The sequence below is a fragment of the Vulpes vulpes genome, chromosome X (genome assembly GCF_048418805.1).
Source record: "Vulpes vulpes isolate BD-2025 chromosome X, VulVul3, whole genome shotgun sequence".
In the NCBI taxonomy this organism is placed as follows: Eukaryota; Metazoa; Chordata; class Mammalia; order Carnivora; family Canidae; genus Vulpes; species Vulpes vulpes.
In genome coordinates, this window is record NC_132796.1 from 100321523 (window position 1) to 100348926 (window position 27404).

The 27404-nt window shown below is 44.0% G+C and overlaps 1 protein-coding gene across 4 annotated transcripts in view; it reads right to left on the reverse strand.

Annotated features, from left to right (window-relative positions):
• Positions 1-7488: 7488 nt before the first annotated feature.
• The window catches only part of HS6ST2 (heparan sulfate 6-O-sulfotransferase 2), a 291544-nt gene continuing 271628 nt past the window's right edge, over positions 7489-27404 (reverse strand). For all 4 annotated transcript variants that reach the window (XM_025983164.2, XM_025983165.2, XM_025983166.2 and 1 more), the window contains one exon: positions 7489-10599. In XM_025983164.2, the coding sequence (XP_025838949.1) occupies positions 9726-10599 (874 nt within the window). In that variant the 3' untranslated portion in view covers positions 7489-9725. The remainder of the gene's footprint in view (positions 10600-27404) is intronic.

Sequence of the window (27404 nt, forward strand, 5' to 3'; positions counted from 1 at the left end):
TAGAGTTGTATACAGTGATGGTCTTTAATAAGAAATGCAATATATGAAGTATAGAGGGCTCGAAGCAGACAGGAGGCCAAACTATTTTTTTGGACATTAAAAATATTTTATAATGCCTCAGAGTTGAATCAGGAATTATGTCCATGGAAATCAAAGCACAGAACTCTTGGTCAAAAAACATGAGACCAAGGGCCAAGTTTGGTTGCTTCCATCTGTGAGATTTAGATGAATATTTATGGTTCTAGTAATACTGGGTTCAAGGGTAAGGGGATTTCAGGCTGTCCCTCCAAGGGCAAAGGTACCAGGCATTGTGGTACTGGTACAAAGGTACCAGGGACAAGTGTTGAGCAGAGTGCAATCCTGAAGAATCAGAAGGAAGCCGGTTGCTTTGTATTTCTAACAGGAAAAGAAACCATTGTTAATTAAATTTCAAAGAAGCCAGAAATGTCTTCCTAGCTTGTTTCTATCTGGAGCTCAAGGTTCTCATCCCCAGTTCCTGTTCTGGAGGAAGCTTCTGCTAGAGTAGTTGTGTGGCTGGGGACCTACCTGTCTGAACCTCAATCTGTTTATCTGTTTGACGAGGAACTAATAAAACTTACACTTCTGTGTTTTTGGAAAAATAAGATGAAGCTTCTTTTACAGATGATGCTGAGAATTGCGTCAAAGTATTACAGATTGTAGGGAAAGTGAGTGAGGACATTGATGAAACAAGATTGGCTGAGAGTTGATCATTGCTGTAGCTGAGTGATAGGGAAATGGGGCTTCATGATGCTGTTCTTTCTATTTTTGTAGAGGTTTGGATCTTCCCATAATGAAATGTTTTAAATTATGAATAAGGCAGGGAGATTGAGCTGTGGAGTTCCAATTAGCTTTGATTTGGGCTCCTGCCTCTAAGTATTGAGTACGTGAATTGAGCTCTCCTGAGCCTCAGCCTATTCCTCTGTAGAATGTGGGAAGTAATTATTCCTGCTTCACAGGGTAGCCATGAAGATTAAGTGAAGTTATGCATATAAAGGACTTACTATAGCATCTGAGATATAATACAATTTCAAAGATATTAGGTCCTAGTTCTGCCATTGGTGTTTTTGGTGTTACTATGATTATGCTTATGCTTATATAAAGGACCAAGAAGAATGTAGGCATGCAGTAGGTATTTAATAAATGGTGTGGGATCATCATAATTATCCTCAACAGCAATAAGATTCCATTGAACTCTTCCCACTGAGTCTGAATGCACTGTTACGCAGTGCTTCTAATCTGGTGGGGAAATGGGCAGATGTGGGCATTGAGGTCTCTGGGCTGAATAAGAACTGTTTTCCTTTTAGTAGAGTGAAGTTGCTATAAAACTTAAGAAATTTCCACCGAAGAGCAGGACCAGCTAAGTAGCCTCAAGCTGAGCTGCCAGAACCCGCGTCTGCAGAGCTTCTGGGAGCAGGAGGCAGTTGGAGATTAAAGGCGGCTGGAGACAGGCAACTCTACCAGGGGTTTCATTCATTCAGGGGTTTAGAGCATGTTCTTGGTCCTCGGAAAGGAACTCAGCTGGGAATCACTTTCTTTTAAAAAAATTTTAAAAGTAATCTCGATGCCCAACGTGAGGCTCAAACTCACGACCCTGAGATCAAGAGGTGCATGTTCCACTGATGGAACCAGCCAGGCACCCTGGGAATCATTCTCTTGATACCAGCCTTCTTTGAACTTCCCCTCCTAGTTTTCTACTATACTGGGCCTAACTCACAGTAAAGTGCTTGATGTATGGGCTATGGGACAGAAATCAAGTTGCCAGAAGCTTGACATTGGGTCAGCAAACTGAAGCTGGTTAAACAAATGCCTCCAGACTCAAGATGGGCTGTCTTCCAGAGCCTGGAGCTGGCCTGGCCACAATGTGGGACACAGTGGCCCAAAGTAGGGGAATCAGGTAGGAAACGAGAAGCTCTACTGGCTTGAGCTCATGCCTGTCTGGGGTTGGCTCCCTCTGCTCTGTACAGACACATTCAGGGTGGAAACTCTCACCTGCTCAATTTGCTTGCTCTAATTGGTTGCTACTTGCTTTGACCCTGGGCTTCTTAGAGTTCATTAAAACCCTATTAAGATGGCAATCAGCCTACATAAGATTTTATATATAGATTTTTAGAGTCAATGATATTTTAAGAACTCCTATTCAAATTCATTTTGGAAGGCTCTGTGCCTAGGAAAAGGAGTAAAGACCTCTAGCCTGAAGCAAAGGTTCAAATTCAAGTAGGGTGACATTTAATGGTGAGCCTGGGAAGAGGGGAGGTCAGATTACAAAGAGTGTTGTGCATTTAGCAGAGGAGTGTGGACTTGATCTCCAGATCGTGGAGAGCCCCCAGAGCTTTCTGAGAAGGGGGGTATAGTGGTCAGACCAATGATTTAGGACACTAGCTCCCCCATTTATCTATCCATGTTTGAATAACCTTTGAATCATCTTCAAATCTCACCAAAAGGCAAAATCCTTGCTTTGCACCCGAGATTCTGATTTAGAAGCTTGTCAGTGGAGCCAAGGAATCTGCATCTTTAAACAAACACATCATGAGACCACAAGTCCATGGATTGCATTTTGAGATGCAGTTTTAGGAAGACGAGCATGGAGGTCAAGAAAGAGGCTGAGGACAGAACAGTATGGAAACCTGACCTTGAGTGGGAGTGCTGGAAATCAAAACAATGAGTCATCCTTCCAAGTTCCTGGGAGTCTGGGGGAAAGCATGTTTGCCACTGCAGTGGGTTCTGGGGGGCTTTGAGAAACTACTGATGCCTGCTATCGGTCAAGCTCACTCTTGATACATCCTGTTCATCTTGACTAGTCAGTGGTGAGGCTTCTGGCTTAAACTTCCTTCTTTGCCTGTTCAGGGTTGCAAAGCCTAACTCTGCCTCTTTGATCAAATTCATGGAGTCTTTACCCCCAAGGACCTTGATAGGTACGGATCCTGCTAGAACTAGTTTCAGGGGCAGAAGACCTCTCACGGGCCTGAGAAAAAAACCACTCTTGTGTTAGAATTAAGTCACGAAAAGGCTGGTTAGGGTTGGCTCCAGCTGGCTGGTTAGGCCTCCAACAGGTTATGATATAACCCTCTTTTTTAAGACTTGACCATTCCCCTCAGGTCCTCTTAAGTCACATGAAATCCAGGAGAGCATTTTCAAGTCACAAAAACTGTTAAACTTTTCTTAGGTCCAGTTAGGCATCATTAAATCCTACCCAGATTAGTGAAGTCACAAGACTTAACCAGGCATAATGAGAATAGAATTTATAAAACTTAACGAGAATTGATGAGGATTATTGAACCTTGTCCTGCCCTTAAGGCAACAAGATCAAAATTTAGGAATTCAAATGGGAATAGAAGCCAAGTATTCTTTTTCTTTTTTTAAAACCAAGCAAGCTACCTGAAGTTACAAGACTTGCGTGGGCCTTTCGTGACTGCTAATCTTGTAAACTAGTATGAGCTAACTTTTAATGGATTCCTCTCCCTCCTCCTTCCCCAGTGGCATATATGCATGTTAATAGGGTCTTTTGAACAGGTCGCTTTCACCCAGAGTAGAGATTTTGGAGTGTGGAAATTTCAGGTCCCAACCCAGACCCGTGAGACAGGCAGCTAGACTTTTGGAGCCTTCTCATATGTCATGCAAAGAAGCCCACGCTGTGGCAATGTTGGGTGGACAGGTGGGTGGGAGAAGAAGGGGGCTGGTGAGTGAGTCATCCTCCCTTAAGTGCAGTAAAGTAGGTCCCAAATCAGTCAGGGACATCAGATAATGCATTTTCATTGCTGGAGAGAGTTATCAGTGACTCACTTGGCATTTTGTGGATTAGATCTTTCAGAATACTTCTGTCAGTGGGTGCATTCAAAACTCAAAAGCAAACCTCAGGATAGGTCTTTATGTATTAAATTATGTGACAGTGTTATATATTTATTATAGTTTTAGGAAAGTTTTTAAATATCAATCACAATGGGATATCACACTGCTTTTTGCTTATTTTCTTGCCAATATTTTTAATTCTTGATTTCGGAATTAGTGTTGAGCTATTAAAGACATGGGCATTCTCAGACACCTGGCTCTTCATACTAATGGCAATGATTGTGATCATGCTAACACTTTCCAACACATGTAAGGCTTATTCTGTGTCAGGCACAGTTGTGTTTTACAAAGATGACCTCATTTAATGCCGGTGACGACCCTCTGAAGCAGGAGCTGTTATTTCCTCCACTTATGGGGTGTGGGGTGGGAACTGAGGCATGGAGAGGTCAGTGACTTCCTCCGGGTTACAGAACTGGTAAGTGATGGGACTAGGATACAAACCCCATCAATGTGAATCCAGAGCCTATGCTGTCCACCTACAGTATCAGTGGCGATCAGTTTGGGGGCATAGGGTTAGCCATCCACTATATGCCAGTTGTGGAGGGAAAACCCTAATATGCTGTTGAGCTTTTTTTTTTAAGGGGGAAATTGATTGATGAGAACGATGTAATTTCATTTTTGTTATCAACATTATGTGGGTGTTGGAGAGAGAGAGAGAGAGGTGGGAAGACAGAGAGATTAGATTTGAATGGGAATAAGACAAAGGGGTCTAGAAGAAATCACATAATTATATGAGTTACTTGGAGGGAGGGAGAGTTGTGTAGGTAATTTCACTTTTTACTTCACATACATCTATTGTTTTAGATAGAACACACACATCGAGGAACTAATTAAGCTTTTAATTTAATGCTACTCTGACACAGCACTTGGTTGACATTCCCGTAATCTTGAGAGAAAAGATCAGAGTCTTCGCTGTTCTCAGGCTTACTGCAGTGACTTTTATGTAGTAGGTATTCAAGTCATATACAACATTTGCAGTGTTGTATATTATTGGGCATTGTGTTGTTTGTATCATACCCCTTTATTCTCTCCAACTCTGGGCTCATTATAAACTCTGCCAAAATGTCACTATTTAGGAAATTTTGATTGTTCTTTAGCTCAGGGGTTGGCCAATTTCTTCTCTCAAGGGCAAGGAGAGAAGTCTTTCAGGCTCTTGGGGTCATAAGATCTCTGTTGCAATTTCTGCTTCCGTTGTGTGAGAGCAGCCAGAGGAAATATGTAAAGAAATGGTCAGGACTGAGTTTCTAATAAAATTTGATTTACAAAAGCAGGTTCACAGTGTTTGGATGCCGGCTCTAGCTGGTCAGAACAGGGTCAGTGGCTTGGGGACACAGTTGATTTACTTTGTTCTCAGGACAGTTCTCTCCAGTTCTGAGGGCTTTGCACATTTGCAAAGGTCTGATTGATGGCTTACAAATCTACTTTACAATTTTCAGTTGTTGATGTAATTGCTTTGATGTATAAAACTGTCAGGTTGCCTCATTCCTGCCATTTGGGATATTAAGATGGCTTTATTCCACAGGCCCATGGGGCTACACTTGGAGTCAGCATATACTGCATCTTATTCTGCTTCATACAAACACTCCATTTTTGTTTGTTTACTTAATTGAATCCCTAGTGAAGACGAGAGAGAGAGAAGGAACTCTTCCTTAGGACAGGGCAGGAGAGCTGTGGGTTGCACACCACCACCCCTGACTACTCTGCTGCTGTCCTGTGTCTCAGGCGTGGAGAGACTGTAGGTATCACAAGCCTGTTGTGAGATGCTTTTATGCTTCTTTGCACTCCCTACAAAAGGAAATCATCCCTCCAAGTGTGAAGGCTTATTTCAGACCCTCTACTCACTGCCTTGCCCCACCCCCCAAAGAGAGCTTCATTCTTACTTGGTTGTAATGCCTGTTGAGAATCCTAAATCCTTAAGAACTGGGCCAACTAGTACTTTTTTCTTCATTACAGCTCCTTGCCGGGCAACCTCAATAGTCTATTTCCTAAAAAGCCAATCCTAATCTTGCGTCCTGAGCATAGCGCAGGGCTTCTCCATTGCCCCCACCTCAGTAAGAGTGCCGTGCTCTCCAAGAGTACCCTCCTCAAGGGAAAAGGGAAAAAAATTTTATTTCCTATTTCAAGTGCCTGGCCTCTACATTCCTGTTCACAGTCCCTCTCAAGGAACTTCTACATTCAGGACCATTGGCCACCCAATTCCTGCTCAATAAACAGTCAATGGGCAAAATCTTCTAAGTATCAATAGTTTCCAGACTGAGTAATAATTAAACCCTCCAGATTTAGAGCTTATTTCCCATCTAATCCATGCAACCAATATCTAAATTCTCTTTGGAAAAGGGAAAGGGTGAGTCATCCCCATCCATAGTCTTAACTCTAAGTTTATTTGGAAAACTATGTACTTTGATCATAACTAGATCATGTTATGTTCCTAACTTTAAAAGCCAATGGTTAAATGCTTACCTTTAATCTCTATCCTGTGGACAGAGGGCATAGATAAGAAATAAAGAGCCCCATTTTCCCTTCTTGCAGGCTTTCAGACACAAAAATATCTACTTTAATAACTTTTAAATGAAAACATACACATTTCATGTGTACAGAGTACAGGACTGAATGTTTGGGTCCCCCCAAATCCATATGTTGAAACCTTAATCCCAATGTGATAGTATGTGGAAGTTGGGGCCTTTGGGAGGTAACTGGGTCAGGAGAGTTGAGCCCTCGTGAATGGGATCAGTGCCCTTAAAGAAGCTGGAGAACTACCTAGCTACTTTTTGCCATGTGAAGACACAGCAAGAAGTCGGCCATCAACTAGAAAGAGGGCCCTTGGGGATCCCTGGGTGGCTCAGCGGTTTGGTGCCTGCCTTTGGCCCAGGGAGCGATCCTGGAGTCCCGGGGTCGAGTTCCGTGTCAGGCTCCCTGCATGGGGCCTGCTTCTCCCTCTGCCTTGTGTCTCTGCCTCTCTCTCTCTCTCTCTCTCTCTCTCTCTCTCTGTGTCTATCATGAATAAATAAATAAAATCTTAAAAAAAAGAAAGAGGGCCCTCACCAGAACCTGACTGTGCTGGCACCCGGATCTCAGACTTTCAGCCTCCAGAGCTGTGGGAAATAACGTTTTGTTGTTGATAAGCCAGTTTATGGTATTTTGCTATAGAAGCCATGCTGACTAAAAGACATATCAATTCTTGTCTTTCCTTGACAACTTTGTCTTACTCAAAAGAGAAAACAGTGTAGACCCCCATGAGGAAGCCCCCAAAACTAAGGTCATTTTAGTGTGGTAGATTAGAATGAGTCATCTTATTTCCATACATGGTGGCCAAGAGTTTTAAAAAGGAAACTCCTAGGGATCCCTGGGTGGCGCAGCGGTTTGGCGCCTGCCTTTGGCCCAGGGCGCGATCCTGGAGACCCGGGATCGAATCCCACATCGGGCTCCCGGTGCATGGAGCCTGCTTCTCCCTCTGCCTGTGTCTCTGCCTCTCTGTCTCTCTCTGTGTGACTATCATGAATAAATAAATAAAATCTTAAAAAAAAATTTAAAAAGGAAACTCCTGGAGAAAACGGAATTCTGTCTGTGTTGCCATGATGTCTAGTGGCTGCAAAACTTGAAATCATGAAATTACTCAGAGTCTGTAATTTAAACTTTATTTCATATCTATTGTTAAATTACACAAAATCAGTGAATGGTTTGTAAAGCTACACCATTGAACAGATGTTTACAGTTGAAATCATGGGATTTATATGATGATGACAAAAATGTATATTTATAACATCCCCTATATACAATGATCAGTATAGACTGAGAAAATGCACTTCATCTCTGCAAGCCATGCACACCACAGCAATAACACAAAAGGTTTTTTTCTGTAACAGGCTTTTCCACTGGCTCGGGCTTTATCCTGCTTTCCAAGAGTACCTATCAGTTTTAAGAGCAAACGTTGTCAATTAAAACTAAACAAAACTGAAATACCACAGTGATCTACAGGATCTTTATTTTAAAAACACAATATACACAAAATAGTTTCACTGTAAAACACATTGACTTCAAGGTGTGTTTGAGTTTTTTAAAAAATTCCTTTCAGTTCTTCAGTTCTCAGAATTCCCAAGTACTGCAATACTGTCAGACAAAACAAACTTCAGATATAGTGATACAAGCTCAGAGTCAAGATAATTCATCTTTAAATCCAAATACTCAGCTTCTTGTCCAGCTTGTGGCCATAGTATTACAGATGAAACTAGATCATGCAGATAAGCAGCAGATTGTACAAGATGTGACTTTATTGTCACACTTCTAAGTGTATCGCTCCTGAAAACATCAATGCTACTTCCAGTTGTCTTGTTAGATCGACAGCCAGGGGGTTAGTGTAAGTCTCTACAAAGCATAGCAAAATCCATAAAATGGAAAATGCCCAGAATCATGATGCTTGCTAGAACAGTGGGTGACATGATTCTTCTGGCCCTGCTCGATTGATACTGATACCCTACAAGTATTTGTGCAGAGACTTAATATAAAATCACTCTCCTCAGTGCATATGCTCCCGAGACTTAACCTCACTGCAGAACACTCTTTTTGTTCTTTCTTAAAACAAAACCCAGTAGACGGTTGACTCAAAGTAATTGAGGTACAGCTTTTGATGTTACTGAATAACTGGCTATCATAATACTCATTCTACCATTTTTTTCATCTCATAATTGTCTACAATCTGTCAATACAAAAAAGAACAAATCGGCTAGAAGTAGCCAGCCCAACTGGAAACGGTACAATAAAAATGTACAAAAAGTCAGTAACAATTCATTCACATTCAGGTTCAATTCTATCTGACCAAGAATAACTTCAGCAATATTTTTAGACATGTTATTCTTCTCAAGAGTTTCTTGATAAAGAGCTCACTACACAAACATTGATAAGACAATTCTATAGAAAGAAAGTCCTGACTTTAATCCAGGATTATATATCACAAGAAACTCAGCAACACACCATTTAGATGATGAAGAAAGATTCTATAAATGGGTTATTTTGGAATGAGCACAACTCGGAGAAGCCTTAAAATGAATGAGAAGCAGCGCCAAAAAGATTCCAGAATTGTTGAAATTACAGTGCCCAAATAGCGTCTGAAAATTAGATCTTTATGCCGGTATTCCATTTGGGAGAAAAGTGTTTTTGTTTACCATGTTCAAAATCTTTAAACAGTAGAAGGTAGAAAAAGTTGAAAATTCTAGACATCTCTTAAATAACAAGATATGAATCCTGTTCTACTTGAAAAGCCAATATTTTTTTTTATGTAAACTGCCCATGTTTGGGAGAGAAAAATCTTAGTTTCTATAGTTTGATAAGATTTACCATCAGTTCTTATTCCATTTAAATAGATGCCTGGTTAAAATCAAAAGAAAATAAATGATTTTGTGGTTAATTTTCTTTTTTTAATGTGTATATTCATGCTTACCCCTGGGAACGAATGTTTGCTTCCAAGATCAAGTTTTAACAGTGTATCATGAATAATTTGGAGTCCATTTCTTAGCCATAAGTTGAGTGGCCACATTTTATGTTTTCATTTTGTCTCTATAGCTAATTGAAGCATTTTTTAAAATACCAAAACAGCAATTTCTGGTGAGTCTGGTTTGGCTTTTGGATTTTATAAATACTCCAACAAACCAAAAAGAGACAATTTTATTACATACTGAAAGTTGTTTTACCCATGCACAGTATAACATTTAATTGAAAGGCAACTGTAAAGGCAACATCTTAACTTTTTTTTTCAACTTCCAAACTTAAGGAAGCAGGATGTATTTGGAAACTCTCATGTTTTAAGATTTGCCATATCTCTACTGGCGCTTTGGGACAAGTATGTAAAGGCCACTGGGAGCCACTTAACGCCATTTCTCTACGCTGCCTATGTAGTCATTGGTGCCATTGCTGGTGTTGCCATCGCTCTGCTCTTGGCCTGGGTTCTGCTTCTGGCTTTCACGGTTCTCCTTGTGGCTCAAATTCTGAGTCAGATTCTGAATCAGATTCTGAGTCACATTCTGATTGACATTCAGATTTGGGTTCTGACTCTGATTCTGACTCGGATTCTGGCTCTGGCCCTGGCCCTGACTCTGGAAATGGGTCTGAAGGAACCTCCCCTTCAGAAATTTGCGTTGCTCCTGACGCTTCTGCCTAGCTTCCTGATGCTCCTTCTGCCTCATAAACTGATACCTTTGCAAAAAGAGGTCTTTTGCATAGCTATACAACTCCATATCCAAAAAATTCAGTCCCTCAATCCGCTTTTGGATTTCCTCATTGATTTCTACACTAGAGGCCCTAGTGGTATTGTATTGGGTGAATGGTGAAATAAAGTTCATATTGAAGGTTTTCTCAAACAGATACTGGGTCTTCCGCTGAAACTCAGTGAGGCCGAAGAACGCCATGTGCTTCAGATTCGATTTGGCACTTTCCAGGAGGACCTTGTTTCTTTGCTTTTCAGGCATGACAGAGAGGTTGTAGCAGCCTACCAGGGTCAGGTCAGAGAGCATGCGCACCTGGCGGTTGTTGGCTAGATTATAGGGACAGTCCATGAACTCTTTCAGGGGGCAGCCAGACCAGTCATCACCAGTGTAGCAGCTGGGCAGCTCTTCGGAGGTTGGGGGCCTTCCATCACAGACATGCAGGGATGCTTTCCATGTTGCCCCTCTCTGGACATGCCTCCACTCACTCAAGTACCGGGACACTGGGTCTCGGAGGATGGTGATGTAGTGGAAGTTCCTATGGACAAAGCGCAAAGACCAATAGTCAGAGCTGTTGGGTGACATAAGTGGAGTCAGTGAGGTACATGGCGTATGTGATGTTCATTGGTCAGTAAGGAAGGCAAAACGGGAATGATGGTGATCTGGTGGCATTTGTCTGGTGAACTGTGTTGTGGACTGCTGTCCGAGTCCCACTAGCCTGTCCAGGTAGCTAATTCTTTCACCCAATTTGCTGGTACTGCAGCTAATGCAAGTAGGACAAGTTTAGGCCCAGAACATCATCCTTGTCATCTTCACTCCCTTACCCCTCCCCCTGTTTCTCTTTCTCCAATCGATGACAAAATCCTCCTGACAACCTCTTTTGCTAAGCAGGCAACCATTTTATTTCATGTGCCCCACCCTTAAGCCTCCATTTTGATCACTAAATGGACACCAGTGGAAGCAAGGGATTTTACTGAAGTGATAATGGAGTTGATAAGTGAGCTCAAATTGTAATCTTTCTTACTAAATAGACGAAAGCATATTCCCAATATCCAGCCTAATCAGGATACTTTATTAAGAAACAAAACCTCTTCAGAAGAGTGTCGATATGATGCTTTTATTCTGGCTGTTGTCATAACATCATGGCTCATTGGTTATGGAAGTGGCATGCAGAGATAGGCAGAGCAGCCCAGGGCCTCCAGAAATAAACATTGTGGTTAGTCACTGACTGAAATAGACACGGTAGCTGCCAATGGCACATATGCAAGCTACCACCTCGGTTTCAGCCTTTGTTCACATGGCCATATTCCCAGCAGAGCAAAGTTAACTCTATCAGCTCCAAAGTGCCTCTTGTACCTACTGAAAGGATACCTGGGTGTCAGCAAGTGTGAAGGCTCTGCTATATGGCTATCTTCACTTTCAAGCTGTGAACTGAAAAAGTTCTTTGTTCAAATAGTGGACTAACGAACTCTGAAACCATACATGCATGCATGCACAGCAGGCACACACACACACAGCGTGTGCACATGCATGCACCACACCCCAGAAATGTCAAAGCCTAAGACGTGATCAGACATACTCAAGGGAAGAAATGACCCTGGGGTTGTGCTTTTAATTAAGAAATGATTTTTTTTTTCTGCCACTGAGATTCAGTGGATGAAGGCTGAGGTCAAGAAAGGGCATATTGCAGAAGGAAAAGAACAACGAACACGGACTATTAGCATTTAGTTTCTTATAGAAAACCTGGAGAATGGCTGGCAGCTTCTATTGTGAAACCTATTCATTCCCATCTGAGATAGTGGTGGTTTTGTACACCTGCCAAAGGGAGCTGGGTCTGTTGGCTGATGTCCTCTGTGAAAACGGTTCTCCCAAGTCTCCGGCTTTGAGCAAGTCAGGCACCCTGGGGTTTATCCTGTATGCCTCTATTCTGTGCATGGTGTTTCTTCTGCTGGGCATGACCTTCCTTCTTTGATTAGAAAATTCTAAACATCTTTTAAGTTGTAGTCCAAGTACTATATTTCCTCTGAGAAAACTTACCCCACCCCTTGCTGCCAGCCCCCACCTCTTCCTCTGTGGTGCCATCACACATCCACACCTAGCCTTTGGTAAAACACTTTTGATATTGAATTGTGATTCCTTGTTTGTATTTCTGCTTAAACTATGTTTTTCAGGAAAGGGGCTCTGTGCTATTCTCTTAGAACTTCTGGGGAAGAGGATGGAGGGAGCTGGGGACCAGGGAGGCCATGCCTCATCATACAAAAACCCTGGATAATCTAAGTGCCTTGAAAATATCATAGAAAGTTTTTTTATTACTTTATCTATTTTTCTGGAATAAACAACCATTGGGCATAGGAGGAGCCTCTGGGAGTGAGGCTAGAGAGGATAGAGCACCCACCTCACTGCTTTTCCTAAGACTGAACTTGCTACTGCCACGAAAATCCATGTCTTTGAAGACCCACTGCTTAATGGGGCCAGCAGCTTCCATAGCCCCGTAGCCTTTACCAACAAAGGTAACTACTATTCCCATGCACTTTCTCCTTTGGCCCCTTGTTAAGGTATTCATTCACTCCATCATTTAATACATATTTATCGAGTCTTTATGCTAGGCCAGAGGCGATAGTTTAGTGGCAATTAGTCTGATTATTTGGAAAAAAAAGAAATTTATGAAGTCCAGTGACACATTTGGATTAATCTTTCAACCAGCTTTACCAGGCATGCATTATAATTGGGGCTGTTAGGTATTTTAAACCCTCATAATAAAGTCACCTTCATGCTTAGTTGATGGTCCTCATGCCCTGACTTTTCATACTGGCTCAAGCCTACAGTGACATCTTCTGGTAAATCCTAAAGTGCACCCCTGTGCAAGTCTGAGGCTCTCCTTCCTAAAAACACTCCCTTGTCTTTTGGAACAGGTAGATCCCAACCAGCAGGGTTAATGTCCACAGCAATGTTTTTTTTTTTTTATGTCATTTTCTCTCTCTCTCTTTTTTTTAAAGATTTTATTTATTCATGAGAGATAGAGAGAGAGAAGCAGAGACACAGGCAGAGGGAGAAGCAGGCTCCATGCAGGGAGCCTGATGTGGGACTCGATCCCGGGACTCCAGGATCACGCCCTGGGCCAAAGGCAGACGCCAAACCGCTGAGCCACCCAGGGATTCCCGCCAGCAATGTTTTATAGGCACCATCCTCACAGAGAGGGGGCACCCCCAGAGAGGCAGAGATAGACGTCTGGAGTCTCTCATGTTATGGATGTGTGACTCCTTCCACCTGAAGGTCTCCTTGTGTCCATATGAGATTGATGGTAGTCCAGCGTGGGAAGCCTCTGTCTCTACGCTGCAGGAATTCTCATGGCCATGGAGAAATTAGAGGAGTCCACATGCACACAGACACGCACACACACCCCCTGCCCCAATGATAGCGGCTGTCCTCTGCTCCAATGACAACAGCTCTGGAGATGCAGTCATTTCCCACAGCCCACTTCTTCCTGGGAAAACAGGCCTGGCCTCTCAGACTGCCTCAACTGGACACACTTGCTGCTGCTTAAAAGAATGATCACAAGGGTGAAAAGGCAGATCTGCTTAAAGGTTGGTCTCCGGAAGTGTCCAGCGGCCTCCCGAATACCAGCGTGTGTTGGAGGTGGGATGTAGGTAAGAATAACATCTGAGAGATTTTGTTGGGCAAAGGATCCAGGAGGCTCATTATTCTGGGTAGAGAGTTGTTAGGGAAATGTCAGAGCACCAGTCTCCCCACACAGGACACCTGAGGATGTGACAGCCCAACCCCGATGGGAGTGTAAGTAGGGAGGCAGAGACATGGGTGGCGCCCCTTCCTGTGGTCAGTTCAGTGCAAGCACCCCATGTGGGCCTGCCACTGAGGCAGGCTGTGGGGATGCTGGCAGTGCCAAGACATGGCATTTCAATATAGCGTGTTATTAATGGCTGGAGCAAGCACAAAGCGTGATGAAAGCACCTTGCCAGGCTTCCTAGCCTAGGCTCATAATATAGGCAAGAGTTTCTGCAGGTTTATTTTGAAAAACAAGAATTTAGAAGAGAAAAGAGGAATGGAGGTATGAGGCAGAAAGATGAGCATGGGGGTGCCTGGGTGGCTCAGTTAGTTAAGCCTCTGCCTTCTGCTCAGGTCATGATTTCTGGGTTCTGGGATCGAGCCTTGCATTGAGCTCCCTGCTTAGCAGGGAGCCTGCTTCTCCCTCTCCCTGCTGTTCCCTGTGCTTGTGCTGTCTCTAAAAAAGGAAAGAAAGAAAGAAGAGCATGAACACAGTCACAGGGCACAAACTAGCCTGTTGTGTGTGTGTGTGTAAGAAGTGCATTGAAAACCTCTTACTGTGAATGAAGGAGGAGTGGCAGAGGATGAGGATGGAAGGCTAGCCACAGGCCTGTCTATAGAAGGCCTCGGACCCCCCAAGAAAGGATTTGGACTTCTGTAGATGACAGGGAGGCCTCTAAAGGGGCTTAAGCAGGGGAAGGACATGATGAAATTGGTGTTTTAGAAAGCTCACTCGGCATGGTGTGTGGAGATGGAATTAGGGAAATTAGCCTAGGTTACTACAGAAAACAGGACAAAAGAAGGAGGGCAGACTAGAGAAATTTTCAGGAGGTAGAGTTAACAGAACTTAGTGTCCAAATATACGTAGGAGAGAGGGAGGAAGAGGGTTAAGGATACCTCCGGGTTTCTGGTGGAAGGTCTCAGGTGCCCTGGAACATCCAAAAAGAGACTTGAATGGACAGATACAGCACTCACAGAGTGAATTGGCTTTAAGATAAAGCTGTGGCATTGCCAGCAAAAAGTGATAGTTTCAAACCGTGACAGCCTACTTACAGATTGAATTTGATTTCCACACATGTGGCTCCAGCTCTTTTGAAGACTGAATTTAAGTACCCCAAAGTTTCTCTTCTTAAGGCTAAATATGGTTTTCAACTATTCCGGACACTTCTTTAAGTTCCCTCACTGTCCTCTTGTTTCCCCTTGAATATATCCCATCCCACTTTACTGAAATGTGCCTACCAGGTGCGGTCTGACAAGTGACAAGAAGGGCCAGTCTATCACCTCCCTCATTCTCAACACCATTTCTCTTAATGGGGCCTCATATCACACCGGCCATTTTGGCAGACATGCCATACCACTGATGCACAGTCAGCTAAACTCTTTCATTCTTTTACACGTATGCCATTTTGAAACCCAATCTACTTAATCTTGGACCTGGATGTAGTTTACTTGTGGCCCTGTTTAATTTCTTCTTGTTAGAGTATGTCTAAGCTGTCAAAACACATCTGGATTCTGATTATATCCCCCAATATCTTCACCACATCTCCTTATTCTGTTTGGCAATGCCTGTACTTGGGCATTGATCAAAACAGAATAAGATGCAGGTGAGAGCTGCCGGAAATCTCCCTTTAGATGGACGTTACCCTGAAGGGTGCTGCTGAACGGTCTGATTTAATTTTAAATGAGTGAGCCATTTAAGATGGCTCAGCCCCAGGAAAATCACACGCAGCTTGTTTCAGTTAGTGGTAATGGGACAGAAATAGCTCACAACAAAACGTGTCACTTAATTAAGATGAACACGTGTCACATCTTTAAACTGGAGTCATGACTCCCCATCAGTTACCTAGGTGAATTTAATGACCATTGTTCAGTGTGTATGCCCCTGGTGCCTTACAGGCAGAATAACATGAACGGTTGAGTCCAGGCCAACTTTTTCCTCTCATTGCTAAGCAATTGTAGAAACAACAATAGCAACCAACAAAGAGTTGTCCAAGCATGAAACCCAGGAGCCACCCCAGGCTCCTCGATCTTACTCACCACCATCATGTGAACCTTCCCCATGACCAGCTGATTCTAACTCCTAGGAGCTAACTCCTGATTCTAACTCAGATTCATCCTTTGTACCACTGCCTGGGGCCAGGCTGCATTTCTCTACTGGGTCACTGCAGCCCTGTTCTGGCCCACCTCTCCCAGCCTCTGCTCATGTCTAGCCCCACTCCCCATATGGCACACATCTGACCTGTCATTCCCTAGTTAAGACCTCTTAATGCCTATCAACTAGGACATGAAGTCCAAGCTCTTTTACATGCTACATTCAGCCTTGTAGGACCTACCAATCGCCTTTCTTTCCTCCAGCCTGATCTCTATCAAGCTCTCTCTACACAAATGCCTTCAAAGCTACACTCTAAGATTGCTTCCTCCGTGAAACCTTCCTCAACCTTCCTGGGCAGAGTGAACAGCCCTGGTATTTCTCTGTTTCAGTTGTGTTGGAATCCGCCAACTGTAGCATTCAGTGCTATGTGCCGTGACTGTCTAGTGATTTGTCTGCTTCCCACGTTGGACTCTGAGCTCTGGGAGGGCAGGGACCATGTATCATTGATCAGTGAAAGCTCCTCTGGGCCTGGCACAATTTTTGACATACAATTAGTGTTTAACAAAGGACTGTTAAATGAATGTCTGCAGCAGGAGCCGCAGAGCTTAGGATCAGCTAATGGGAAAGGCATCTTTTTCTTTGATAAGGAAAAGCCACTAGATGTCAGTATTAAATAACAGATATACCACTTTATCCCTGTGATGGAACATTTTAAGGAGATCTAGTTATATTTAGTAGTTGTCCCTGACTTTCTGTGCAGTAGCCCCATGTGAAAGAAGGCTGGAAAGTTTAAGGATATTAGACCTAAATGAATGAATAAAAACGAGTACCATTTTTTCATTTTTAGCAGGTTATCTTGCAGTAAAGACCTGAGTTCTAAGTCACAGAATAATAGGCTTGTCAGAGCAAGAAGAAATCCTTGTAATGGCAAATCATATTGGTCAAATGCTTCTCTTTAGAGGTGGGGAAATCAAGGCGCTGAGAGAAACACAGATGTGCTCATAAGACACAAATTGCTAATAGCTCTTGGGAATCAATCTAACTGCAAGGAGTATCAGCAAAGGCTGATATTTTTAGTAGACCCTGCTTTGTGTCTGTTAGTTTCCTCCGATGGCACAATAAACCAGGCCTGAAATAACCCACATGAAGAGGAGACATTTGCTGCCAAAAGAGAGGGCACTTCCTTTTACCAACTGCAAAGCCAGGAGCTGAGGCCACTTGGGCTTGATGCTTACACATTGACTCCCATCTAGACCATGGATTTGATTTTATTATTGTTCTCATTTTGAGGATGAAGAAGCTAAGAGAGAGATGATTTGCCCCAGTGTCACATGGCAAGTTAAGCAGGGGAGCTGAGACTGAACACATTTCTCTCCAGAACCTGTGCTCTTCCCATCCTCCTTCTGGGGCCCAAGACTACCGCTTTTGTGAACAAATTAACATGTTAGCTCCAGAACCAGCAGCAGCAGTACCAGTTAGGCACTTAATAGAAATGTACATTCTTGGGGCCACTTACTGAAGAGAAACTCAGGGGCTGGGGGCCGGCAATCTGTATCTTAAGAAGCCCTCCAGAAAATTCTGTGGCACAGGTATGCTTGAGTCCAAGAGCCACTGTCCTGGGCATGTGGCTTCAGAGATTGAAAGTCAGGGATCCTAGGGGTTGTCCAGAGAGCTGGCCAGTCATGTGAGCCCCCAAAACAAGTGGAGCTCCTTGCTGCACTCCACAGACAAGCCTAAGGATGCCCATTTCTGTCCAGGAAAAGCCAGGGAACTTTGCCTGAGCAAAGTTATGAGGATCACACTGTAAATATTTACTTCTCTTTTAGGCCACTAGTTCACGAATAAGGTTTTTCCTGCACTACTAAAAGGAAAAATAAATATCAAAGCCATTTCTTTTATGGAATAAGGCCAACAAAACTGTACAAGTTAAGGTCATAGGAGTGATCAATAAAAAGTTAATTTAAGAAAGGAAACAAATTCTTAGCCCAAATCAATAGGAATGAACATTTTATTATACTTGTAGCTTAATTTTGTACTTTTTAAAAGTTCAGCCTTTGTACATCTTGTTCTTGGAGTAATGGTTAGTGGTGGAAAAATATGAACCATGGTTGGTGGTCCTAAGTCAACTCTGCTAACAGTGGGAGTTATATGTGACAGTGAGTCATTAATGCTGAAGGTCTGGTCTCCTTCCTTGGTTAATGATGCCTAAACTAACTGCACAGACCCTCCCATTGGACACAAATGGGTCTGTCAAAGCAAGGAGGATGGCATTCAGATCAAACAATATTAATATGTGAGCACAGACTAAATAAAAGTAGAGTTAATTGAATCAAAGGCAAATAAGCCTCGGATGGGAATGAATCCTTCAAGCCCTGGAATTGCCATTTTAACTGCTTTTCTTGGGTGACTCATATGCTGGCAGTCCCCAAAGAGGAGTTCCATAAACACCGTGATCAGTAGTGGCAGCAGCTTCATAAGGAAATGTGGGATTTCAAGAGGGGACTACTTTGAACTGAGTGGATGCTCATTTAATTGTGTTGTGTCTGGTAAGTTTCTCAAGACCCCCTTGTGGCTTAGCAGTCATGCATTAGCTGGTGAGAAGAGGGAGCTGTCATATTTGTGTCAAGTGACTTATTAAAGCATGGCACCTGTGATTTTCTCTGACTGTCCTCCTAGCGTTAGAGAAACCAAAGTGATCTGGATGCTGAACGTCTCCCTTTGCCCTTCAAATTGATGCTGTGGGCTCATGACAATGCCAGGCTGTTCTGGGCAATCCATGAGAAGTAGGGAGCAAGACCAATCCATGGGAGCCCATTGACGTAGAAGACAAGCAGGACTTTGCTTCTTTTGATGGACTGACCACAGTCCTTGGCAGAGCAGAAATATTCCAGGAAAGGCACCTGCTGGACTGGACATAAAACCAACTCAGAAGGGACTGAAGATCTCAACCACCAAACAAGCCATTCAGTTCCCCTTGCATTGACTTTCCTGCTAGTCTTCACACCTCACCCAAAGGAGCAGTTCTATGTAAATAAAGTAATGCCTTAATTAATACCTTAATTAATTGAGTTTTTTCCTTTGGCTAACTGAAGGCTTTTTTTTTTTTAATGTACCTTCCCTTGTGTTTCTTTTTTTAAAAAAAAATAAATCCCCCCCTTTTTTTTCTGCTCTATAGCTTTCCCTCGGTCCCCAGTTCTCCTGCCTTCCAGAAGGGTAAGTCCAGTGAGGAGAGTGGGCCTGGCTAGCCGAGCAGAACCTTCTGTCCTGTGGCCCCAGGCTAGGGCCAGGCCTGCAGCTGTGCGTGTGTGTGTGTGTGTGTGTGTGTGTGTGTGTGTTCTAAGGGCACACTCAACAGCCCAGATGGACTTTTGTTAAGCAGAAGCATATTTTTCTAAGCCATTCTTTTCCTCTTTCTTTCACAAAATAACAAAATGATGTTTACTTCTTTGTTGGAAAGGAAAAAATGATTTCTAATGCCTGTAAATTCAAACCCAACATTAAATTCTTCACCCAATAAGTCCTGGTGATATTTACTTCTTCTTCTTTTTTTTTTCAAAGAAATCTAGCTTTCCCCCTTCCCAAAGCCCAGTCGGCTCCCACGTACATAAATCTAAGGACTACTGCCAACAGTGAGAAAACAGAGTTCTTTAACAAGATGTGAAATTCCAGGCTTTATGATCCGTAGTCACGAGCCTTCACCCAGGGTCCACTCAGTTGCTTGGTGGCATGAAAAGTTCTGCAGCTTACACTGCCCCCTGAATTTTTTTGCATTCTAAAATTATTCTGTGTGTCTCGGTTCATTAATATTCAGTGTGTTTCTGAGGTGTAAAGAAGTTTCAGGGAAAAACTCCTTCAGTGTGTAGATGAAGTAGTAGGGCCACATGAAGGGATATGCTCTGCTCCTGTCACAGGAAGACCAGTTCTGCCACCAAACTGGCATCGTGCCTTCCCTTTTCACCTGGTGCCTCCTAGCTCCCTCAGTGTTTTTATGTGGTATCCCTCTATCAACTGCCATCTAGTAAGTGTTGCCATCTGCGGCAGCCAGCGAGAGGGACTGGTCCTCTTTTTTCCCTTAGAAGGGTGGCCAGAGGTGAGCAGTGGCAAGCCTCAGCCCCCAGAGGACAGGAAGAGCATCACCACTGAGACCAGCATGGTTACTGTCTTGCTCTTCAGATGAGCAACCTTAGTATGTCTTATCCTGAGACTCTTGTTCCTGTCCTGCCTTTTACTGGAAAGTACATCCACTATAAAACACTGCAAGTTCAAGGTTTCAGTCAGGAAGTCATAAAAATAGTATCTTCATGGCATTCAATTCAGGAACAGGCATGCACAATTTGGGGACATGGTGTACTTTTAGCCCTGGAGGTGAGAAGCTTGGCCTCGCATTGGAAGACATGTATTTACTCAACCCACAATCAGTGTACCATCTCTGGTTGATCTAAGAAGTTGCCATAATTAAAGTTGTGGGCATAATAGTGAGGAAGCCATATATACATGGGCAACTGCTTTCAAAGAGCTTAAGTTTTAGTTGGGGAGACAGAGGCACAGTCCGGGGCGGGGGGCTAAAGGTAGAACACAGTGAAGCATTAATTGTGTCATGTAGAGTCTAAGTGCACAATGAATCAGAGAAGAGAGAGTTTATCGTGTGCTAAAGTCATCAAGGAAGGCTTTGTGCAGGAGGAGGAGAAAGCCAACCAAGCCCTAAGGGATAGAAAGGATTTAAACAGGTGTGTGGTATGGAAGGTTGGAGGCATTCTTACATAAACAGCATGGCAGGGGGGATACTAATAAGTGTTCTGATTCATTGGGTGCCTGCACATGCCAGGCACTATGCTAGATGATTTCTCACAGAATCCCACTACATAGGTGCCAGTGCCTTCCTTCACTTTAAGCCCAGTGTATGTGATGATGAAGAGGGTCTGTTCTAGAGCTGGGCCATCAATACAGCCACTGGCCACATGTGACTGTTGAAATGTGGCTAATTCAAAGGAGTAGTGCCTTTAGTGTTTTCAAGCAGACTTAGATTTCCAAGACTGAGGGGGAAGAGAAAATATACCATTAATTAATTAGGATTTGTATGGATTGAGATATTTTTGATACATTGGGTTAAATAAAATATATTAATAAATTTAATTTCACTGCATCTTTTCACTTTTAATGTGGCTACTGGAAGATTTTATTTATTTATTCATGAGAGACGCAGAGACACAGGCAGAGAGAGAAGCAGACTCCACGCAGGGAGCCCGATGTGGGACTCAATCCTGGGACTCCAGGATCACTCCCGGGGTCGAAGGTAGGTGCTCAACCGCTGAGCCACCCAAGCATCCCGCTACTGGAAGATTTAAAATTTTTTTTTTTAATTTTCATTTACTTATGATAGTCACAGAGAGAGAGAGAGAGAGAGAGGCAGAGACACAGGCAGAGGGAGAAGCAGGCCCCATGCACCGGGAGCCCGATGTGGGATTCGATCCCGGGTCTCCAGGATCGCGCCCTGGGCCAAAGGCAAGCGCCAAACCGCTGCGCCACCCAGGGATCCCTACTGGAAGATTTAAAATGGTAAATGGGCCTTCCGTTGTATTTCTGTTGGACAGTGCTACACTACCTACAGCCAGGTTGCCTGGGTTCGATTTCCAGCTCTGGCAGTTACTAGCTGTGTGGGCTTGGGTAAATAACTTAACCTCTCTGTGCTTCTGTTTTTCTCATGTATAGCCTGGGGGAAAACCATAGGGGCTCAAGAAAAAATGATACACACAAGATGCAGTGAAAGACCGAGACACCTGCACCCCAATGTTTATAGCAGCAATGTCCACAATAGCGAAACTGTGGAAGGAGCCTCGGTGTCCATCGAAAGATGAATGGATAAAGAAGATGTGGTCTATGTATGCAATGGAATATTACTCAGCCATTACAAACAGCAAATACCCATAATTTGCTTCAATGTGGATGGAACTGGAGGATATTATGCTGGGTGTAGTAAGTCAATTGGAGAAGGACCCTCATTATATGGTTTCATTCATATGGGGAATATTAAAAATAGTGAAAGGGATTAAAGGGGAAAGGAGAGAAAATGAGTGGGAAATATCAGTGAGGGTGGCAGAACATGAAAGACTTCTAAATCTGGGAAATGAATAAGGGGTAGTGGAAGGGGAGGTGGGCGGGGGCACAGGGGGACTCGGTGACGGGCACCGAGGGGGGCACTTGATGGGATGAGCACTGGGGGTTATACTATATGTTGGCAAATCAAACTCCAATAAAAATGATACACACACACACATATATGTACATATCTAAAGTTGTTAGAACCATGCTTGGAACATAACACTCTGCAGATGTTAGTATTATTATTGCCGTTGCTGTTAGTATACTGGTAAGAGTATTCAGCTAAAAGATGTTAATTGAACCTTCCTAAAATCACAGAGCTACTTAGTGACCATCTATCTGGTCTGTATGACTCCTGGGCCCAAACTCTTGCTCACTGTCCTGGTCGATGCCCTGTTTGGTTTCTGTACCCTTACTAACAGGGCTTGTGTGCTCTCACTGGGCTGTAGAGCTTTACATAGGCACTGAGCTCAGCTTTCAAAACCATAGAGCAAGGGCACAACTGTCTGGGCCAGAACAAATGTTTAAAGCAGGAAGTAGCAGAATATGCCAGGATGTGAAGGGAGGTGCTGATTTTGTGGGTTCCGTAGGACTATTACTGAGCCATAGGGACAGAAGTGGCCACGTGAGACATGGGGGGCGGGGCTGGGGGTCCAGCTGGTGACCATTCTGGCCCCAAATTCCCATTCCGCAGATGAGGAAACCAGATAGCCAGCTCCCTTGCCATCCCCAGATTGTGAGAAATCTGGAGACACATGGAATCATTTCTTTAGGGACCTCCACGAAGACAAGGAATCAAGTAACAGGGCTTTTTCACATGGTAGACAGTCAATAAATATCATTTAAGGTAATTTTGAGCAGACCATAACCAGTTGCACTCACTCACCTGGGCCTGCTATACATGTGCTGTCTGGGAGGCAGGCACCTCAAGTGTGCTTTGGAGAAATCGTTAGAGGCAAATGAGTCAAGATAAATGTCTGCTCTCAGCATTGTGCTATTTTCCAGAACAGTGCAGAGGGAAAGTTTCCCCCTAAATGAAAGCTGCCCTTCTTAAGCCCTGGGTTGATTTTAATGAGCTCTAATATTGTTTTAAGGCGCTGAGAGAGATGAAGTGCAAACCCTGGCTTTTGGGGGGGAAAAGCAGATCTCGTTAACCATTTCAACTGGAAAGAATTGGAGCCATTCAGAATTTCACGGGCTGGCAGGGTCATGCCTTTTTCCCCCGGGAGAGGTTTTTCTGCAGGTATTCAGGCTGCAAAAGGCACAATTATTGGATAACACGGCCGTGCTGTATGTGTGTGCAAATAAGCGTTATAGACAGTACCAGGTACAGCCTGTTTTTTTTTATCATGATAACATTGGGAATGGAAAAATAACTCACTAATTTCTCCCCCCCCCCACCAACCCCTCTAACTGAAAAAGAATCTGATGTCACATTGGAATGAATACAGGAAGGGGCAGCGAAGACGTGAAGATCCTGCCTGAGCAGAAGGAATTATTTTGGAGGTTAGGTTGGTGCTAACAGCTTACAAGAGTTCTATAAGTTCTGTGTGTTATGGGTCGGGTTTTTTTTTATGGCATCGGTAAGAGACTTTGGATAGCTGTATTTCTCCTTTTGGGCAAAAAGAGAACCTACCCTGGAATCGGTGATGTCATGGTCAGGAGCCAGGGGGCCAAGCGTCCTCCCCCTCCGCTTCCCAACTCCTACAGGTTGCAAGTGAGTATCACACCAGAATGTCCTGAGTCCTAGAGAAAGACATTTTTGTACCTATCCACAATGTGACAGAGTGGGAAAACATAGTATGTGAAACCAGACAGCTATGTATGTTGTCAAATCTAAGTCATGGTTCCAGTTTGGCTGGTGAAAGCATCAACATCCCACAGTTTCTGACAGAGCAGAAGCTCCTTTTTTTTTTTTTTTAATGGCACTTCACAAGTGTCATCTTGTGCAAAACGGGGCTGATTTTTCTGAGAAGGAAAAGAACCATCTTTAGGTCACAGTGGGGAGCAGTTCACTTGGAGTTGCCTCCAAGCACAGTCTGAGGGCCATATCCTGTGTGTGTAAACTAGCACACCTGCTGGAAGGCAAAGTCCCTGTAAAGGGAAATGATGGAGGCCATGCATAAATGAAGGCAACAGACCCATATTTGGCTCAGAGTAGCAGGGCTGGCAGGTAACTTAGAACTTACTTGGTCCAATTGCTTTACCAATGAAAACACCCAAGCCCAGAAATAAATATGGGCTTGTCTAGGGTCACCTGGCCAGTCTGTGACAGAGCTGTGATCCAAAACCAAGTCTCTGACTCCCTCCCCAACTTTCAAAATGTCATGATCAAGGTGATCGACAAACAAGAATCAGCTTCAGGAAAAGGCAGCCTGCTGGTAGATGCTCACTGATTTTCCACTACAAGATCTGAAAGCCATAAAGGACTAAAAAGTCATGCTCAGACGAAGATGTCTGACTTGGATGTTCCAATTTCAGGCAAATCCTTGAGGGTGGCACCACCCTCAGACTCTTCCATTAATCATTCACTCTGAAGACATGTCAATGGGGAGTCAGATTCACTTACCTGCAGCATGAGCCACCTACATGGTTTTCCCTCCTGGCTTGGCTATTCTCCCTGGAAATGAGGTTAATTCTCTGAGATAGTGACCCACAGTAAGTTGGATTTAGGGCCACAGATGATTACTCTAAATGGCATTCCCTTTCCCACAGCGACTTTTCAGAAAGGTCATTTAAAGAAAAGCACTGGTATCACTGGGAGAAGGAAGAAAGGAGGGAGGGAGGGAGGGCTGGCTAATAACAATCGCAAGTTTCATGTGACATGACGAATGGCTCACTGTCCTTATATTTTTAGTTCCTCACACAATCCCTTTAAGTATACAGGACAAAAAATAGAACTACCATTTTACAAAGGAGGAACTTGAACATAAAACAAAGGAAGTGACTTGCCCAAGGATACGCACGTTGTGGATAGTGGGTCTACAATCAGAACCTGGGTCTCTGAACTCCCAATCCAGTCTTTCTCATGATTCTCTGCTGCCCATTAAGCCCCCAAAGGATATCTGAACAGTCCGTTTCTCATGTTTTGTCTTTCCAACCAGGCTGTACATTCCTTGAAGGTCAATACTACCTGGCAACTATGTCTCCTCTCTCTCGGCCCTGGGCCCAGCACCTTATGGGAACACAGACTGGAAGGTCTACCGTGAAGCCTCAGAATTGGCCGGAATGCTCCTTTTTGCCCTTTCCTACAGGCCCCAGTGTTGGCCTTCCCCAGCCAGGAGAGACTATTGCACACATGAAACTGAGGGTGAAGAAGTCCCTTTCCCCTCAAACACTTCCCCAGTGAGGCCCCAAATCCCTCCCCCAGTTACTATTTCTTTTGTCCTCCAAGCCCCCCACCACCACGCCCCATCCTGCATCTCCTCCCTTCCTCCAGCTTCTGCCTGCCAGACTCTGCTTGGACTGCTCAAAATCTTAGATCTAGAAAGAAAGCACTTAGAGAAACTCCTTTTCATCAAAGTGTCTGCTACTTGGCACCATCAGAAGGATTTCCATTTTAGAGAGGCGTCCCCAGAGGAGCAAGGCCCTGGGTCCTCTTCACTTGGAGAATTTCCCTGCAGCAGCTGGGCCAGCACTAAGGGGCAGGTGGCCTTCCTGAAATCCTAGCGGGTACGTGACTGGTCATTAGGCGCCAGAGAAAGTCACAACCAGGATGCCTAATCCTTTCTGCTCAAAGAAAGCATGAGAATTTAAAATGAGGCCATTCGGTGACAGTTTTGATGGAACCTCTTTTCCTTTTCAGAATCATGAATCAGGCATGAATACACTAAATTAAAACAAGATCTGATCTCCCTAAAGCTATTTTTGCAATCCTGTTGTTCCCCTACCGCATCTCCTTCCATTTAGCATTTCACGAGTCATGGTGTTACTAGAAACGGGTGTGGGAGAACGCATTGCCCTTCACCTTGTGTGTGGTGGGAAGAATGTGTTGACAGTTGAAATATGGGCAGGTACCTTTTGAACAGGCTGGTGTGGCTGCATTTCAGTGAAAAAACACCGTTCAGGTGACAGTGAGTCACCTCTGAGGTTCTCCAATAATGCAAAATATTTATATTTCTCAGTTCATTTTCAAGGATCAAAGAGCTATTATTCCAAACCTTTTTGAAGGCATAACACCCTCTTTGTTTTCTTCTGAAAAGTTCTCTATAGCAGACATTCTTTTAACAAAGCACACCTTCTCCCTCTCTCGTTAGAGCCTGACAACGTGCCAGTCCATTTCATAGATGCAGATACTAGTGCGCAGAGAGGAAAGGTCACACAGCTACTAGGTGATCGAGTTACATATGTCTGAAACTCACGTCTAGACATTCAGACTTGTTTTGTTATCCCGTGCCACTCTGCTCAGTTGAGAACGCGAGGAATTTCGTGTGAAGCAGTGCAGGGCTTTCTGCAACGTCCTGCAGGGTGTGCAATAAGGACCAGCCGTGTGGGGTGGCAAGATTTTTAGGAGTGCTGAGGAGCACAGCCCTCCCTCTCACAGTTTGCCAGGAAACCACGATGTAAAGTTTGCTCCTTTGACTTAAGGATCTGCCCTCTCTGTGTGTGGCAGGGAGCAGGGGAGAGGGGGTAGAGGGTCATAAGCCATTAAGACTTAGCAGTCATTTAGATGAGGGAGGGTTTAATAATCAGGTCCCACGTTGGGGAGGTGGAAGGGGGTGTACAGAGACAGGCACTGAGTTCTGAGGAAGGAAAAGGAAGCTGAGAACAAAAACTGAGGACAGCAAAGGCAAACTTGGCTGCCTTATAATTTTGCTGGGGCTGAGGACCTGTCAAGAGTCTCTGGTTTGAAAGTAAATGTGAAGCAAAAATAGAAAGGATAAAGCACAAGGCTTTGCAGAGAAAATTAGCAGACTGAGCTTTAGTTGAATAATGTCCATGATTTATGGCTCAGTTGCTGGTCCAGTCATATCTTCCATCCTAGCACTGCCCCTGTGAACAGGGACTCCCCAGCCCATACACCAAACTCCACCTCCCTGGGCCTCATGTCTTTGCTTATGCTGCCCCCTCCAGGCACAACATCACCTGTTCCTCACTACCCCTCTCTCCTAATATGGCTGTAGGACTGTCTTCTTAAGGCTTCCTTCCTCCTGATGTCACAGCTGAAGCAGCCATGCCTTCCTCTGAACCTCCAAAAAAGGGTTATCTGGAGTCTCAGGGGACCCTGTTCATCTGACGTAAGAGATCTGTGTCTAAATGTTCTCTTCTCTCTGAGGCTGTGGGCACCTCAGAAAGAGGGCAGGACCAGGTCTTCTTTGTACCTCTTCTCCTCTCTCCCTGGACCAGCCTCGCTTGCCCGGTCTCTAGAA